At 41.2% G+C, this 17,916-nt stretch overlaps 1 protein-coding gene across 6 annotated transcripts in view; it reads left to right on the top strand.

Annotated features, from left to right (window-relative positions):
- ITPR2 (inositol 1,4,5-trisphosphate receptor type 2) overlaps window positions 1-17,916 on the top strand; it is a 242,085-nt gene that overhangs the window by 53,601 nt on the left and 170,568 nt on the right. For 5 of the 6 annotated variants that reach the window (XM_059846045.1, XM_059846043.1, XM_059846047.1 and 2 more), the window contains 6 exons: window positions 3,604-3,648; window positions 12,430-12,584; window positions 13,967-14,066; window positions 14,186-14,346; window positions 16,478-16,619; window positions 17,373-17,531. In XM_059846045.1, the coding sequence (XP_059702028.1) occupies window positions 3,604-3,648; window positions 12,430-12,584; window positions 13,967-14,066; window positions 14,186-14,346; window positions 16,478-16,619; window positions 17,373-17,531 (762 nt within the window). The remainder of the gene's footprint in view (window positions 1-3,603; window positions 3,649-12,429; window positions 12,585-13,966; window positions 14,067-14,185; window positions 14,347-16,477; window positions 16,620-17,372; window positions 17,532-17,916) is intronic. The other variant, XM_059846044.1, reaches the window with a different exon arrangement.

Genomic DNA, 17,916 nt, shown 5'->3' with positions numbered 1-17,916 from the left:
GCTCAATCTAGTGGAATCCCTCTCAGGATTAGCAGGTCACTGGCACCAAGTACCAGAAGTAGCACACAAACACACAGAGATGAAAGTTGCCTTCCTGCAATGCAGACTTTACAGATTTTGTAAAGTCACTAAGTGAAAATTCAGCAATGCTATTTCTTGCCTGCCATGTGGTTTTAACCAGAAATAAAGACTTTGTCTATACCTCAGTTTTCCATGTGTAAAAGCTGACTTTTATTGTGAGTTTGTCATATATACTTTCTCCTGGGGTCCTTCTGCTGCTCCCACAGGGTGAGGATGCTGATATATATATGCATTCAGACATCTAATCTTTTCACATAGCACTGTGTACCAAGGCTGAGCCTGAAATCTGTCCAAGAGATGCCAGTTTTTGTACTCAGGAGGACTACCTGCAGCACTGACTCTGAGCCTGAGCACCTCCAGGCTCTCTCAGATACCCTGTGTGGACCACAATTTGGGAATTTGGCTTCTTGTAGGGGAGCGCAACTAAATTCTATTTAAATGTAGATTTAAAAGAAAGTATTGCCTTCTCTGTAGTTGCAAATCTGTCTCTAAACTCCAGAATGAGAAATGTAAATGAAAAACTCTTTTTGTGGTAACTTTTTATTTCCCATTCATGGAAGGGTAAAAAATGACTGTACCTGAGTTTGTTGAAAAACAAGCAGCAGAGGATTAGGATTTCTGGATTATTCTCTACTGGAAAAGAAGCTGATGGAGATATACTGAAAAAACAACTCCAAAAAACCAATCCCAACCAACATATAATGAAACTATTACAATAATAATTTATACAATTACAATTGCTTAAGCTCTGCAGTTTGTAGTTCTTCTTGTTTTTGGTGCATATTGGCTGCATGCACCTTCCAGTGGCATTTTTCAGGAATGTTCACTGCTGTATTTCAGGTACAATTCAGTAAATTGAAATTTCAAGACATCCAGTGACACAAAAACGCTTGAAAAGTGTTGAGCTTTATTGAGGCCTATTTTAGCATATCATTCTTACTTTCTAAACACCTGCAGAAAATTTTACTTGATTTCATTAGCAGCAAGATAAAAATATTAATGTTGTTCTTTTCAAGGCTTCTTTTGTTTTGGCAATTTATTGAAAATGTGGAAGTGATCTTGCAAAAATCAGAAAAAGCAATAGGTTTTGTAGTGCTGAGACTGTCACTGTGTCCTTAGGTTATTCTGGGCTGGGATATTGAAAGGGACTCAGAACAGGTGTAATATGACACACAACACTGGATGATTTATGCCCCTTCTACCTGGAGAATGCAGCATGGGATAATAGCTACTGGTCTGTTTTTTAGAAACCCTCAGCACAAACAATCTCAGTTGAAATGAAAATGAAAGTGGCAACTTCTGACCAGAGCTGAAAATGGGGCCATGGATGTCAGCCTGAAAACTGAGTTCCATCGTGTTTATTAATGTCAGCATCTCAAAACTTTCTCTAAACAATGTCTTTTTGGGTTTATTATTTCTGTAACAGCAGGGCAAGAAAAAGCCTCATCAAGGATGTACTTGATTTCTCACCTGAGCCATCTGTCTCCATCACCCTCAGTCCTGTTTTGGAAAATTGAGGGCAGTCAGTTCAGTCATTTTTTGAGAAGGCAGGAAGCGTCAAGGGAGGGAGATCCTCCTAATTTCTCCTGTTAGTGTTATAAATATCTATATATATTTTAATCACCATTATGTTGAAAGCAGGCGGCTGAAGGATATCAGAATTTGGTTCATACTGGATAGGCAACTCTATTCACTTGAGTCCTTCAATGAAAACCTGTAGGATCAAGTCCTCAGTGCCCAGTTCTCTGTGCTTGCTCTAGTGACAAACCTGAGATGACCCAGACTTTTTCTTGCTGGCTTGCAACCAGCAATATATGAAGGTAGCATAGAAATTCAGCCTTCCTGTACCTTCTCTGCACCTTTGCTGGAAGCCACGGTGTGGGGCTGGGACTGAGGGGCACTGCCTGCGAATTTTGTCTCTCCTTGATGGGGCACCAAGGGCAGAGAGCTCAGCTTGGCTGCTAAAATTGGGACACCAGGGTTATTTTAAGGTGTCAGGCGAACAAATGTCGTGCTGAAAGAGCTGTGGAAACTTAAGAAGGAACCAAAACTATGTGAAGACAGTTACATATGTGTATAAGTTCTAGTTTTTTGGTGTTCATCTCTCATTCCTCTTGCTGTATAGCAGTAGCAAGAGGCACTTGGAGTTGGGAGACTGTGACAATGTCAGGAAGGAGCAAAATGGACTATTTGAGATAGGTGTCAGCACAGGGAAGAAAGCAGGGTCTCTAAATTAGGTTTGTAATGGTAACACAGTGGCTAATGCAAAAAATGAAATGGAGACAGAATAAACCCTTGGTCATTTCTGTGTTAGCACATCAAGTTGTGACGCGTAGGGAAGGTTTTTTCAGCCATTTGACAAAGATTTGAAAGTTTTCCTCTTTTGTTCAGGCTTCTATTGTGGAGAGGAGTGGGAATTTTGAGGGGTTAAAGAGATATAAATGATTATTTTTTAATAAAAGTCTTATCATCTTAACAAAATCTCTTCACGACAGTTGTCTGTGTAATGTTAGATGTATGATAATGTGATATTGAAAAGTTCCACTGGGACTCATGCATCATGCCCTGTGCAGTTCTCTTCTGACTCTTCCACACTGGTAATGCCAAATCCAAGCCAAGAAAATGACAGTACTCGTCTGTAAGATGTATACACACTGTAGTTGCCTAAGAACAAAATTGTCTTTTATAACTTATAATCTTACTTCAGCATTTTCAGCATATCCTGTGTCAGGGAATATTGGTAAATATTGACACAAAATTGTTTCTTCGTGTAAATCAAATCTTGAAAGGTTTCATGTGCAGCTAGTGAGTGGGTGTGTATATTTTTTGTTTATTTGTGGATATGTCTGCCTACATAATCCCCCATCTTATAGGCTACATATTTCCCTTGACAAAAGTATGATATTAAACAGCTTTTAAATAGTAATACTTAAAATGTATTATTTTCTCATAGTACTTCAGTATTAATTAATGCTTGATAATCCTGATAGGACATAAAAATATTATCCCCATTAATAATGGCTAAACAGAACTACAGTGTAATGAAATTATTTTCTCTAGAGGCATTGTCACTCCTGTTTCAAAGATGTGTTAGTTCTGAGTTCACTGTCTTCTCCTGGAAAATCTCAGTAGACATAGAGAATGGGTTTTTTTTTATCTCAGTCTGTCTGCCCAGGGTCAATCCTAGAACTGATTGCGTGTGCATGTGTGTGGGTGACTGTAACTGGCTGCGTTTAGAATAGTAACTGTGCTTTCTTCATCATCCTTTTTGGGTTTGGTTATTTGAGATTCCTCTTGAGTTAACAAGCTTGATTGCAAGATGCTCTTTCTAGAGGTGAGGACATAGCCAGCTAAGTCAGCCAGAAATTGAAGCAGTAAATTTTTTACTCTCACACTGCTTCTAAAACTCCACTCTCCTTTTGCAGGGTGGAAACATAATAGAGAACTGAACCAAACCTTCTCCCCCAGTTATGAAATGTCTGAAAGCTACTGAGATAGTATTTGACTTCTTTTCTTTTCCAGCTTAACCCACACTACCCAGAAGGTAATAATGAAGGAAAAGCTTTGGTAAGTGGAATTTATATGTTGCATATAGTCTGGAGAATGCTGTATCCTTAACCCAGCACATCCTGACTTATGGAAACTCTTCATAGTTTTCCTTTTCCTTATGTGTTCCATCCAGCTGCTGGGATTGTTTTCCATATCCTGTGTAAGGTAGGATGCATCTTGGAACTGGCAATTCAGAAAGTTTTCCCTCACTCTGAGGCAAATGATAAGAAACTTATTCAAATTCTGCATCAAAGTGGCGTTAGTTGAAGTTATTGTGCTTGTTGTCTGACTGCAGATATAAAATGTATTAGTTCTTCTCAGCTCAGATGTGTTATTTCCTGACAACAGCCTTTGCCTGGTATAGCTTCAACAGCATTTCAGCTAATTCTGACTAATGAGGCCAGACATGGAGATTATACTGTGTGAAGGAAGTGGAGTTGGGGGAAGTCTCCTTGGAGGAGTCTTATTGTTACTAAGTCAACAAATATTCCTAAAAAGAATAATTCCTCCATCAAAATCATGAGATTGCCTTGAAAAGGCTGAGATCTTCTTCAAAAAAATTCAATTTAATTTCTTCCTGCTTGCCTTCCGGCTTTTGTTCTTTAAGAGGACACATTTTCAAGTTTTTCTCTGCACAGGGAAGAAATTTTTGATTTTTCATGACAAGAAACCCAAGATTCTTACATAATTACATGCCTTGAGGACTCCAATTTTAATAAAAATGAAGCCTTTCATAAGAGTTGGCTACACTGGTTTTCCATCTTCCCTAATATTTGGCATTAGTGGTGATATTGCAATAACAGCTAAGCTGTCCAGAGAAATGAGAATTCTCTCCTATGAAAGTACAGAAGTTCCACCAGTTGTTTCTCTTTTGTATTGGAATGAAAATTGAGGCCTTTGAAGCTTTGGAATGGAAATCAAGATCAGTTTTAGAGTTCTGCAGTGAGTAGTTGTTAGGCCTTTGTCACTGAGGAGTCAATCCTATTGTATCACAACATACTTATTTATGGTGTAAGTTTTCCCTCTGTAGCCATACCAGTTCATCTAAATAGTTAAATATTCCCTGGACTGGATGTTGACAAAGGCACAAATGTAATCTAAGCATGGATGTTAAAGGTGGCTTTACTGTCAGTTTGGCTTATTCTTCCTAGGTATTGGTTTCAGCTAAAATCCCAGACCAGATAAACCACATTAGAGAAATACTTAATATTGAATACTTAATAAAAAAGTAATCAAAGCTGATGGATGATTAAAGCTGACATCTCTGTGGAAATTTTAATTTATGCAAGTCAGCACTTTCCTATGAAAGATGTTTTGTGGAAGAACTTCTAGCAATTTTTGGTGACACCTCCATGTAAATCCAAGCCTACAGGCTCTGTTAGTGTGATAAAAATCCTTTTGGATCCTTCACCCCTTTATAATCTTCTTGGAAATGCCATGGGTCAGCAATGGCTATTTAAGCCTTCATTCTGCCCTGGAGCAACCCAATATAGAAACTTCACATCCCTGTGCAGGAATTTCTTTTATGTTGCAATGATGAGTGCATTGAATTGTCCCTCAAAAGTAAAAGAATCTTGTAATATTTGGAGTTCTTGGAGGGTCAGCTATGTCAGTCTTGTATCCAATGGCACGTAACCTGGAGCACACAGGCTTTCCTTGCTCTGGTTATCATCTAGTGTTTCCTCTGCCTGGTCTCTGCCTAACTGGCTCACAGCAAAGGCATCTTCTTTTCCATCTTTTGAGGCAATTAATTTTGAAATATTGCCCATGAAGTCAATCTGAAGTGGGGAGGTTGAAGTGGACCCACCCCAGCAAAATTTGAGTATGAGTAGCAGGGAAATGGGAGATGAATAAACAAATCCTTGTGGCTGAAGGGCTGAACCTGTAGCCTGTGCCCTTGAGGCCAAGGAGGCCAATGGAATCCTGGGGTGCACTGGGAAAAGCATTGCCAGCAGGTCAGGGAGTGATCCTGCCTCTCTGCCCAGCCCTGGGAGGCACATCTGCAGTGCTGTGTCCAGTCCTGGGCTCCTCAGCACAGGAGGGACAGGGAGATCCTGGATTGGGGCCAGCGGAGGCTGCAGAGATGATTTAGGGCCTGGAGCATCTCTGGCAGGGAAAGGCTGAGGGAGCTGGGGCTGTCCAGCCTCGAGAGGAGCCCTGGCTGAGAGGGGCCCTCAGCCCTGGGTGTCCCTGTCTGCAGGGAGGGCTCCGAGCAGGGCCCAGGATCTGCTCCAGGGGCCCAGCAATGGCACCAGAGGAACGGGCAGGGACTGAGCCCAGGAGGTTCCACCTGGGCAGGAGGCAGAACTTCTGTCCTGTGCAGTGACTGAGGAAGGACTGAAGAGATTGTCCAGAGGGCCTGTGGAGTCTCCTCACTGAGAATATTCCAGAACCATCATGACACAATCCTGTGCCCTGGGATGGCCCTGCTGGAGCAGGGAGGTGGCACCAACTTGACCCACTGTGGTTCCTTCAGCCTGACCCATCCTGGGACTCTCTTTTCTCTACTGGGCTGTTGGATGAAAGGGTAGCAGCTCCTTCTCTGTTGTCTGGGTTTTAAAGGCAGCACAGCCATCTCTGCGTTCTGTGCCAGCCCTGAACCCCTCAGCATGTGCTGGGGCTGCTTGTGCATGTTCATGGAGTGGTTTTCAAGGTCTGATCCCAGTTGCTCAGGCAACTGAATTTTGGGAAGCAGCAATGGAGAATGGTTTTCCATGATGCAGCAGGGGGCACAGACACCGAGGTTCTGCCTAAGCACATCTTTTCTGCCTTGCCTTGAGTGACTCCAGAGTCACTTAAGGGTTGAAAGGGTTTTGGCTCCAGAGAGCATAAATATTACTGAAAGTCACTGGGATTCTGTTCCCAAGCATTCCAGGTATGTTTGGACTGAGGTTTGTTGCTTGTTTATGAGCTGCTTCTCGACAATCCAGCCAAATTGTCTTCTGAAGCACTGGTTTTAATTCTGGTAAAATTTGGCCTTGCAATGAGTTATTAATATTCTCACATCTAAGATCGAGAATAATTTTTTTTAAGTGGAAAGATCTTTTTGAAATTTAAGGGTCTTATCAAAAAAGGGCTTCTTTATCTCTTAAAGTCTAGGAGATTGTAGTGTATCATGTATCAAAATGCAGTGCTCCGTGTTACAGTTCCCACTAAACCCAAAATTGATGTTTTTTATGCTGCAAATTACTATGCTTGTTCTAAGGAGAGAAATGTACAGCATCAAGAAGAATGCTACAAACATCAGGGAAATGTCAGGAGCAGTTGGGAACCTGGCATTTGTTAGTGCCTTTGTATTAAAGGCTGACTTTGGATGGGTACCTTATCTCCATTTGTCTGCATTTTCATGAGAGGGCTAATTCTAACCAGTTCCTGTCTGTTTTTTATTGTTGAGATTTTTGTTAGGATGGACACTGGTATGCACTTACTTATCTTGTAAAGAAGTTGGGCAGTTCTACCATGGGCTGCCAGGTACAATTTGATGTATCTCCTTTCACTTCTGTTTATATATCTTTCTGAATTCCACACATTCTGCAATTCTAACTTTTCCTTCTTGCTGCCAACCCAGGAGATTTTGTTTTTTTCCTGATAAAAACTGTAAATTAATTTTTTTGAAAATACTGTTAAAATATTTTACCTTCCAGGAATGACCTATATTGAATTATATATTTTATATGGGTGGGTGATGCTGTTTAAACAAGTGGAATAGGCAATCTGAAAAACATTGAAAAGAAAAGAGAAAAGAAAAATCATCAGTTTAAAAATGGCAGCTTCTATAAAGCCAGCAGTCAGGCCACTGGGGAGGCTGGGGGAGAAGGGGAGACACGGATGCCGGCACATTATTATTATTCTGCTGCTGCACACGGGTCTGAATCAGCTCTGGAAATGCATACATTGTTTCTTACAGAATGTCTCTGGCTCCTAACAACAGGATTGCAACGTGATGTCTCTGCTAAAAACGCGATGACTCACAAATGAGTCAACAGTGAAGGTGTTACAGGAGGCTAACTGCTGTGCCGTCTGCCAGGGCTCCTAGCAGGCAGGAGCAAGGCTGGCCATTCATTTACTCCATTTGCTTCTCATAAAGAATTTTTAAAATAATCTAGCCTATGGAGTTCTGCTCACGTTACTGCTCTGTGAAAATGCTGGTTTTTGTAAGAGCCTCCTAAACTGGGTTAACGTATTGAGATACCACATTGCTCTGGATTTAACAGGCATTTTCAGAACTCTGGCTGCTATTAAATTTAATTTCTGCTGAAATCTGTAGTGCAGCTTAATGTATTCATTCAGGAGCAGAGCATTATCCTTGTCTGTCTCTATGCCACAAGAGGTGTCTTCACCAATTGGAATTGTAGATTGGGTTTCTAAAAGAAAAGGTATTTTAGGTCTGTCATGTTTTTGCATTGCTTTTTGCAGTTGAAATGAAGGCCCTTCTGTAAGCAAAACTCCATGTAGGTCTCTTGAATTTTAGGTATGATGCCCAGTTGGGTTAAATAAGGAAGTTTTGGGATAGTAGCAATTAGTAGCAAATTCTGTTAAGAGCTGTGAAAAGGGTTATCTGCTGAGCTGTAAGTGTCCAGGAGGACAAATCTGATTGCACCTGATTATTTTGTCACTGATTCCAGCATGGGATTTGTCTCTCCTTCACATGGCAAGCACTACGTCTGTGCTCTTTTTTCTCCTTAAGCTTCTTTTTAAATCATGATGCAGTGTAAATCAGTGGTGGTAGCCCAGGAGTTACAGACTTTGCTGTGGGCCTGGATCAGATTTCCCCTTCTCACCAAAACGGTGGTTTTTTCTCACTTCCTAGGACTCTTTTTTTGAATGTTTAGCCTTTGCTTTCTTAGGTGGGTCCCACCCTGGCTGTGTCATGGGGGTTTACTCAGTTCCCCTTCCTGGATGTGATTATTGAGCTTTGCTGCTGCAGAATAAGGATGGGGGCTCACAGCTCTCTGTGCCAGTGCACCCTGAGGTTTTCTCAGGCTGAAGGAGCTGACTCTGCTCTTTGTACCTCTGATACTTACGCTGGGTTGTTTGGAAGGGGTGGGTCCAACTCCTGCCAGGCAGAAGCAGAACTCAATGTGTGATCTCCTTGATCCTTGTGATTGATTTAACCAGTGCACAAGAATGAAGTGATTGCATCTTCTTCACCTTGGGTATGTGTCTGATGTGACTTGTGACAGCCTGTTGCTAGTTTGTTGTAGTTTGGGACAATCAAAGCTATATACATTTTCCTTCCAGGAATGGACTGTTTGGTAATATTATTTTACCCACAGTTCTCTACACTCCTGGCATGTAATTCACCTGGGGTGGTTTTTTTTTTTTTTGTTTTTTATTAAGTCTTGGAAGTGCTTTCCTTGGCTGTCACTGACCACATTGCCAACGTCTCTGAAACTGTTCCATTGGCTTTCTCTTCACACTGCTTTAAGTTGAATTTTCTTCTCTCTGTGTTTGAGTTCCTTTGCAGTTCTTTTCTTTTCTCTTAATTGAATCCAGTTTTGCTGGCTGCATCTGCTCATATGCCAGTTTCTACCTGAGCAAATGTCATCTTGTTTTCATCTGCTTAGGAATGCAGTGCTTCTCCTAAGCTATTGTCTAATTAATTTAAACTAGCCTCGTACTTTCACTTCTTTCCACATCCTCACATGGACTCACTTGCTGATTCAATAATGGCTGGGTTAAGTGCAGATTCTGACAGCTGCTTACTAAATTTAATTTATTGTGAGAGGCTTTCTGTATGCAAGTGTCTGTGCATTCTCTCTCTCCCCCACAGGCATGTGCATGTGCCCTGGGACATAAAATGAGGCACAAATACAAATCCATGTTTGTTCCTATGTAATGACAGCATTGCTGTCTCTCATGTACCCCTTGTATAAAACTTGTTTCCAGAGCTGTCAGATTGGGGGTCACTTCTTGTTAGATTTTTTTTTCCACGAGTAGTGCTTAACTTCCATAACCCAGGTTGGGTTGTAAGATTCAGATTCTAAAATACTGCTGTAAGGAGAGTTCTGAGGTTTGTGGGGGAGTTCAGCCTGGAACCGCTGTACAGCTCTTGTGCAGGTCTGATTTTGCTCAGCTAAGCTCGGCATTGCAGTTAACTGTGTTGCAGGCACTGTCTCACCCTCTGTTGAAGTGGAATTTCTTTTTAGGCTAAAAACCAGATCTTGTTCCTGTGTCTGCCAGCTGCTAAGCCTGGTTGGTGGGATTTAGGGTTGGTGAACTCGTTTCTCAACTGGATCTATACAACTGCTGGGGTCACTGGGGAATGAGCAGGGTTAGCCCCAAACTGCTGGGTGAACTTCTCCACAGAGCTAATGGTTGTGAACTGCTAAAGCACACGAGACCTGCCTTTGACTCTGCCTCCTGCCAGCTCACCCACTTTATACACTGGTCATGGTGTTCTGTGGTGGGGAATATCCCTTTGCCCAGTCTGGGTCAGGTGTCCTGTCCATGTTCCCTCCCAGTATGGTTTCATATTTTGGTCTGTATTTTACTCAGAGCCCCAGGATAAAAAGAAAACCATACAATTATGAAGTGTCCTGCCTTTTTGTATACCAGTCATTTCAGTTTGGAAATTATAGTGAAGTGGGTAGTTTCTGGGAAACCCTAATTAGATTTCAATGTAAGTTGTGGAAAATATCAAAAAGATTGGATGCTGTTCTAAACTGTCCTGTACTACTCCCCCCTTTACAGACCTCTTGAATCTTAAACTGGATTTCCAGTTTTCCATTTTGTTATGAAGTGTAGGAAGTAGTTTTTCATTTAATATTGGACTCTGACTCACACCTGTTAAGCTCTCAGAAGCATTTTTTTATTGTTTCTATGCCTTTTCATCTTGTGTCTCATCAGGAGTACGTACAACAAAATATGTATGGAAATCACAAAAGCAATTTGCTGTTTTCTCAGTCCTTGCATATTGGCTAAATTTTTTGTGCATTTTTCAGTGGTATTTTTGGGCATAAGATACAGGAGGATGCGGGGACTATCAGATGAGTTTACTTTTGTGCGAGTCACAGGAGATAGTTGCTCTTTTTCTTAGCAAGACTTCCTCTCAAACACTTGTGGCAGTACCCTAATGACTAGAGGAGCCTAGGAAAAATGTCTTTCTGTATTTTTTTTCTGCTCTCTCCATCCTTGATAGAAGTCATGGGATGGAAAGCTGGCATTTTGTAAGCTTGATAATGAAAATATAGATGTTTGGAAGGATTCAAAAAGTGCCTTGAAATGAGTTGATAACTAACCCTTTCTTCCATAATTTCACTCATCCTTGATTTTGTTGTTTAATTTCAGTTGGCAATATGGATAATCAAAGCTTTGCCCTTGATTATCCCTTACAGTTTGGTTTTAATCAAGCTACTAATGCAAACCAAGTACAGCCTGGCCTTTTACGTTGTTCAGGTCTTCCTTAGTGGTGTATTGTAAATCATTATAATAGCATTTCATGCTTCCAGGTTTGGATTTTTTTCTCTTTTGGCTTTCCTCATTCCTCTTCTCCTCTCCCTCTGTGTTGTATTTTGTGTACATGAATGGCCCTGGGCTGCCAGTCTCTTAATTGGTTATCAGTCTTTTGTAAGATATGTAACTCGGCACCCCAGAGGAGCAGCTTTTACTCACACCAGTAATTCTGTTGGTTGCTGTGTGGATATGGGCACAGGCTCTGGATGACTCCATCAAGCCAATAAATGTTCTTCAGGGAAGGTGGCATTTGGAGTCTGTAGGCAAAGGTAAGGAGGTGACTAAAGATATGAGGATGGTGCTGTGGGGTCACAAAGTTCCTGTGGGCTCTCAGCAGGTGGTGAGAGGCAGATCCCACCTTAGCTCACAGCCTTGGTTGAGTAACTCTGTCCCTCAAAGGGAACAACTCCTGCCCTTGCAGGGGCGTAAAATCAGACCTGTGTTGGACCCAGCCTTGGTGTGTTATCAGCCTGTGCTGAGGTTTGTAATACAATGCAGCTGGGGCTTTGCCTGCCCCCCTTGCTGTGACAAGCGGGTCCTGATGGAGCAGATGTTCTGCCTCCTGCTCTTTGGAGAGTGTCCACAGGACAAGAGGAAATGGTCTCAAGCTGCTCCAGGGAAGGTTCAGGTTGGGCATCAGGAATGATTTCTTCTTGGAAAGATCTGACAAGCATTGGAAGGGGTTGCCCAGGGAGGTGATGGAGTCCCCATCCCTGGAGGTATTCAGGAAACAACTGGACATGGCTCTAGTTTAGTTGACAAGGTGATGAATTTAGTGACAAGGTGGTCAGAGGGTGGATTTGATGATCTTAGAGATCTTTTCCAACCTAAATGATTCTGTGATTCTCTGAAAGTGTGCTGCTCTGATTCTGTAATCTGAGAGGAAAAAGCCATCAAATTTACATAAAACAACAACAGATTGAAGCAAATTGCTTACTTTTTAAATCCCCTACTTGTCTTAAAAAAAAAAAAAAATCTAATTTTCATTCATACTCTTCTTTCAAACGTGGCCCTTTTCAGATCAGCACTGTGTAGTTGCATCAGGTGGGAGTGAGGGGTCCGCAACCACTGCAGGTTTTTGAGGTTGTAGGTGTCAAATAAAGCATATCCAGTGCTGCAATGCCTCAATGCCTCTATAGCTTGTGGCTTGCTGTTGTTCTAATGACTGCCTGAGACCCCATGGAGCAAAGTTCATCCTTTGTGTTACTCCAAAGCCAGCTGTAGTAGATTCTTGCTAGAAGGTAAAAAAAAAATTAAAAATTCAGATGTATTACTTGTCTGCAAGGTAATTGAAGAATTTCTAATGGGCCCTGATGCAAGCAAATAACCCTTGTGCCTAATCAGCAGAGAGAAGGCGACCTTCCTGCTTCAAAGAAGAAACGCCAGGCAGGGGAGAAGATTATGTATACTTTGGTCTCTGTGCCACATGGAAATGACATCGCATCTCTCTTTGAACTGGATGCCACCACCCTTCAGAGAGCTGATTGCCTGGTTCCAAGGTAAAATAAAAAAAAAGAGAAAATGAAAAAAGGGCACAAAATAGTGCTGTATTGACAGGGTTTCTTCCTGGCATTATGCTGGTGAGTAAAGCAGAAAAAAAAGCAAACACGAGCAAGTATTATCCTTCTGTTAAAATTTGAGGAGTGTTCATGGATAAATAAGGGATGTATAAAACATGATACTGCTGCTGTGACTGGGTAAAATAATTACAAGGATAAAACAAGTGACACTTAGAGTCTGTGAAGAGAAAAAATAATGGTCTAAATATTGCACAAATCTGTGCGAGGATAGAGTTGAGCTCTGTGCACTGTTTGAAAAAAAAAAAAAAGTACTTTTAATAGATTTAATTGAATTGTTCCCAACAAAATAATGTGTGGGGTGAGCTGGGCTTCTGTTTCCCTGACAGATCATGATGCCACTGAGCACATTTGTTATTCAAATGTATTCAGCAAGTGGCTTCTGGGTTTTAATTGTCAATATTTGAAATTTTAGCTGTGTAGCATAGCTGAGATTGGTTAGATAAGTCACACGGTGTTGGTTGTGACTGAATGGGCTTGCAGACACTTGGGGCTGGTTGTTATGAGGGTGGATTTTAAAGCTGGGTACTCACAAATACTGATGTATGTGACTTTGAAGTGTGTTTGCTATGCTAAGTTCTGCCAGATAATTTGCTTACTTGAATACTCAAAAGCCCATCAGCGTGAAAGGAAGAGTGTGAATGGAGACCACAGTGAATATATTTCAAAAGTAAAATTCAGAGTTAAAATTGTAATTGATTTCTCAGCTCTGCTTTTTGATAATACCACAGATTATCATGTGGAAAGAATTTAGAAGGATCTTATATCTGCTCTTTGTTCACTTGATTTTCAGTTGAGAGCTGGTACTGTAAATGCTTGCTCTGGAACAAGGGTTTGCAGATCATAATGATGAGGCTGTGAAACCACGGTCAGCTTTACTTTCTGGCTTTTGTGCTATGACAGCTTAAAAGAGTTTGTTATTCTGCAGGAAAAAATAATAAAAGAATTGGGTTTATTCATGAAATGTATTTCTGCTCAGATGGGATTTTATAACATCTTCCTTTTAGTTTTTTTCCTTCAAAGAATATTTTACTCCTAGACTTACATAAATACTTAAACCCAGCATTCTGCATAATCCCAAGATGCTGGCTGTTCTTGTTGCAGCTCTGCTCTGAGTGAGAAAGAGGGAGTCAAGGGTAAGGGGTACTGCAGTGTCTTTTAGGTCCATCTCCCCTTTTTATTGCAGTGGCTGGTGTGGCTCCTGCTCTCCAGCCTCATGTCACAGGCAGGTGTTGCAGGGCATCCCACTTGCCCACGTGGGCTCAGGACTGATCCATCTCAGCTGTTTGCTCTGTCCCCTTTAGGAACTCCTACGTCCGACTGAGGCACTTGTGCACCAACACTTGGGTCACCAGCACCAGCATCCCGATAGACACTGAGGAAGAGAGGCCTGTGATGTTAAAGGTAAACAAAATCCCAAACTCTTTCCTGAAGCTGTCTCACTTCTGACCTATAAAATGTGCATAATAATTAGGATAAGGTAAGAGGATTTCTCACCCACTTTAAACCAAAAACAATTGCAGATTGGGACGTGCCAAACCAAAGAGGACAAGGAAGCTTTTGCCATTGTATCGGTTCCTCTGTCTGAGGTCAGAGACTTGGACTTTGCCAATGATGCCAACAAGGTTTTAGCATCAACTGTTAAAAAGCTGGAGAACGGAACAATAACCCAGAATGAAAGGAGGTTAGTGAGTTTTATTTTTTCCCCTGCTAAATTGGTGTTTGGTTACTCATGATAACACAGTGATGAGTAGGTGATATCCACATGGACAGAGGCAATTGGGAGAAGACACTTCAGTTCTGAGGGAGCCAGCCTGGAGTTAGATGCCCCCTCTGTTGGAGCATCCTTGCTGTACCTCAGGCTGGTTTGTGTGTCACCTGTGTAAAAGGGGGGTAAACAGCACTTCCCCAGCTCACTGGCCACATAAATAAATGGGTAGTTCCCTGGGCAAGTGTCTTTGTCTGGATTTCTTTTGATAATCTGCTTCTGACCCTTAATATTGAGGGTGCATTGCATCTGATTCTCATGTACATGAAAGCAGCACTGCAGGGCTCTGGACTTGTGTGAAGTTCACCACACTGCAAATCTGCAAAAGCCTTGGAAGGAGGTCTTAGTGTGGCTGAGAAGCTGCTCCATTTGCTTTCTCATACCTATTTTCCCCTGTTCTCTTTTTCTATTTTACATCTATTTGGTGTTTACCCCTTGTATTTATCCCCATGTTTGCTTCTCACACCGTCCCCTGAATCAAGGGATTTTGTAGTACATTTGTTGTACATCGTAGCCAGATATATTCCACTGCCAGTGATGTAGTTTACTATTTGTCTTCAGCTGCATGTGGTTTAAGTGAATATAAGACAGCATCTCTGGCACTGTGAATTCATAACTCTAATACATCATGCACATCATGCATTTTTCTGAAAATGTTGCTTTTTGGTGATGAAACTGAATTTTTGCAGTCAGTTTCCACTAGAAATTAGACCAGATGATTTAATATTGTAACATGCAGATTTTTAATCTGGTTGTTGGGACTCAGCCTTGAAAAGCTGTGGGGGCCATTTCATGATTGAGTTGACCCAGAGAGGGAAAGCGTCCAGGTGGGACATCCCTGTATGAACCTGTCACTGTCAGTGTTGTCAGGTCTTGATGTTGACAGATTGGTACAACGAACATGTAAAACAATTCAGAGCTGTTTCTCAACAGTGCCATTATTTGTTAGTTCTTGTGATTTCCTTTGGAAAAAAAAAAACCAAACCATCTTTTTCGTGTCTTATTACCTTCTAGCATAGAGAAGTAGGAGTCCCAACAGTTCATTCCTTATTGCTCCATCCTGCAGCTGCCTTTTCGACTTTATTTTGTGGGGGTGACACACACCTTCACTCAGAGGGTTTAGGTGAGCAGCCCAGTTCAGTTGTGGATAATGGGAACTTTGTGTCTGGCTCCCACAGGTGACTGAAAATCTCTTGGGGATCTTGCTGCCTCTTTCACTGCTGGCAGATTTGTTAGTTATACACTAGACATGACCAAATTGAGATGATGCTGAGTTTTTCATGTAAAAGATTGCTGGTGCTGTTAAGGGATATTCTTTGAAATCTGTGGACATCTGTGTTTCTCACTGCATGTCTGGCAAGGTGTTAGTAACAAGGAGGCAGCAATGACTTTGTTTTCTTTTTTTTCCATTTATATTCTGTCTTTTTGCATTTTCTGAAGGTGGGAGAGAAGGAATTACTACTGCCTCTGTTGTTTTTAGCACGTGCTGCTGACAAATCTTTTGTTTAGCAAAGAGTGGAACAAATGCAGTTTCTTGGGTCAGAATATATATAGGAAAACAGTTATATATGAATATATATATGAAAAATGTATATATACAACAGTTTCATGGGTCAGTAGGGAAATTATCTAGTGGCAGAATGTTTTTATTCCTCTGGTGAGTCCATCATCTTGTTTCATGGACCTATGATAAGCATAAAAATCCTTGCAAGGCTGTCTAAGTTTCTTTTTACTGCTCCTGGGCCTTGAGGCCACCAGGTATAGATTTTGGGCCTCTGAATACTGTGTATCAATCCGGCAGCCTGTATTTTTCTCTTGTTTTCCCTCTGGTTGTTGTTTAATGCCTTGGTAAACAGCCCTGTGATTGATTTAAGCTTCTGCTGAACCAAGGCTTGGAATCCTTAATGTACATGTCAAACTTAACTTTGCAGTGGTGGAAGTTCCATTGTGCCAGGTAAAGCTTAGCATAAATGTGATTTTCATTCTTAATGAATCCTAGCAAGTGTTGAGTGACTGTTTATAGTAATGATTTGTCTATTCGTTCTAGGTTTGTAACCAAGCTACTGGAAGATCTAATTTTCTTTGTTGCTGATGTGCCTAATAATGGGCAAGAAGTTTTAGATGTGATCATCACCAAGCCAAACCGGGAACGGCAGAAATTAATGAGGGAGCAAAATATATTGGCTCAGGTATGTCCTACTGTGAATAACTTAAATGTATTTGCAAACAGATTGCAGGAGAGAATGATGTGGGAAAAAGTTATTTTTGGGAAAGTTGGCTTATGCCAGGTCGGGTTTGTGTCTCTTTGGATTGAGTAGAAATGACACTACTTGGTCAAAGCTCATCTCTTGGTCCCTAAATCAGAGTCAATCACAAGGGGCTGTAGAGAGCTCTTAACTTCATGTGATTCTGATAAGACTTAAGACCATGATTGGAAGCAAATTGTTCACAAAATTTGAGACAAATATGGAATGTGGTCCCAGTCCTGCAAGTGTTCCCCACATAGTGCCCCTGTGAAACTCTGACTTTGTTTGCATGAGGGCAAACTTGCAAGTAAATAAAATTAATGTCCTTTTTGAGAAGTCATCTGAAAGAAATTTAAAAAAAGGGGAAAAGGATGAGACTGGACAGAAGCCAGTGTTGTCCTCCTTTTTCATCATTAAATTATCCAAAGTTAAGACATGTTACTAAAACTGTTTAAATTTGGGGGTAGTAAAGAAAAAGCAATATCAATCAGGTTGGTGGGAAATGTAAAGCTAACCCCAAATGCATAAGGCTGTGATGTCTCAGATTGTGTCCCCACTTGTATTCAGTCAAGGCTGTTGTGCTGATCCTGTCAGAGGACATTTCCATTGTCTTTGATTTCTGCTAAACGTCCATTATGTAAGTTCAGCGGAAATCTGGGTCTGGTTTTCACTCTCAGTGATTTTTATTTTAAACAGATATTTGGCATCCTCAAAGCTCCTTTTAAGGACAAAGGTGAAGGATCAATGCTGAGACTTGAAGACCTAGGCGACCAGAGATATGCTCCCTACAAATACATGTTAAGATTATGTTACAGAGTTCTAAGGCACTCCCAACAGGACTATAGGAAGAACCAGGTCAGTGGTATTAAAGATAATTTTCCTCCTGATTTCTATAATTGTATGTCCTGGGTTTGACATGGTGCTCTGCACTTATAAGTGGGATTCTGTGGTAATGGGGAAAAGCCTTTTTTTTTCTTTTTTTTTTTTTTGTGCGTGTAGCTTAGTAGTGTATGAATTGAAAGTTCAGCAATGAATATCACAAGTTCACTTTGTACTTTTGCAGGCTCAGACTGAGACTGGGGCTCACTGCTTCATTCATGAGCTTTCTGTTATTAAAAATATGTTCTTGGAGCCTAGATTGCAAAGTGGGAAATCTGCAAAGCTGTCTGTTTCTCTTGCTTAAATATTTGTAGAGGGATGGCAGTGAGTCAGAGCAGAGGTTGTTATATCAGGTAGCCTG

Source organism: Haemorhous mexicanus, chromosome 5 (genome assembly GCF_027477595.1).
Source record: "Haemorhous mexicanus isolate bHaeMex1 chromosome 5, bHaeMex1.pri, whole genome shotgun sequence".
NCBI classification, from domain to species: domain Eukaryota; kingdom Metazoa; phylum Chordata; class Aves; order Passeriformes; family Fringillidae; genus Haemorhous; species Haemorhous mexicanus.
This window is presented reverse-complemented; position numbering and strand designations above follow the sequence as displayed.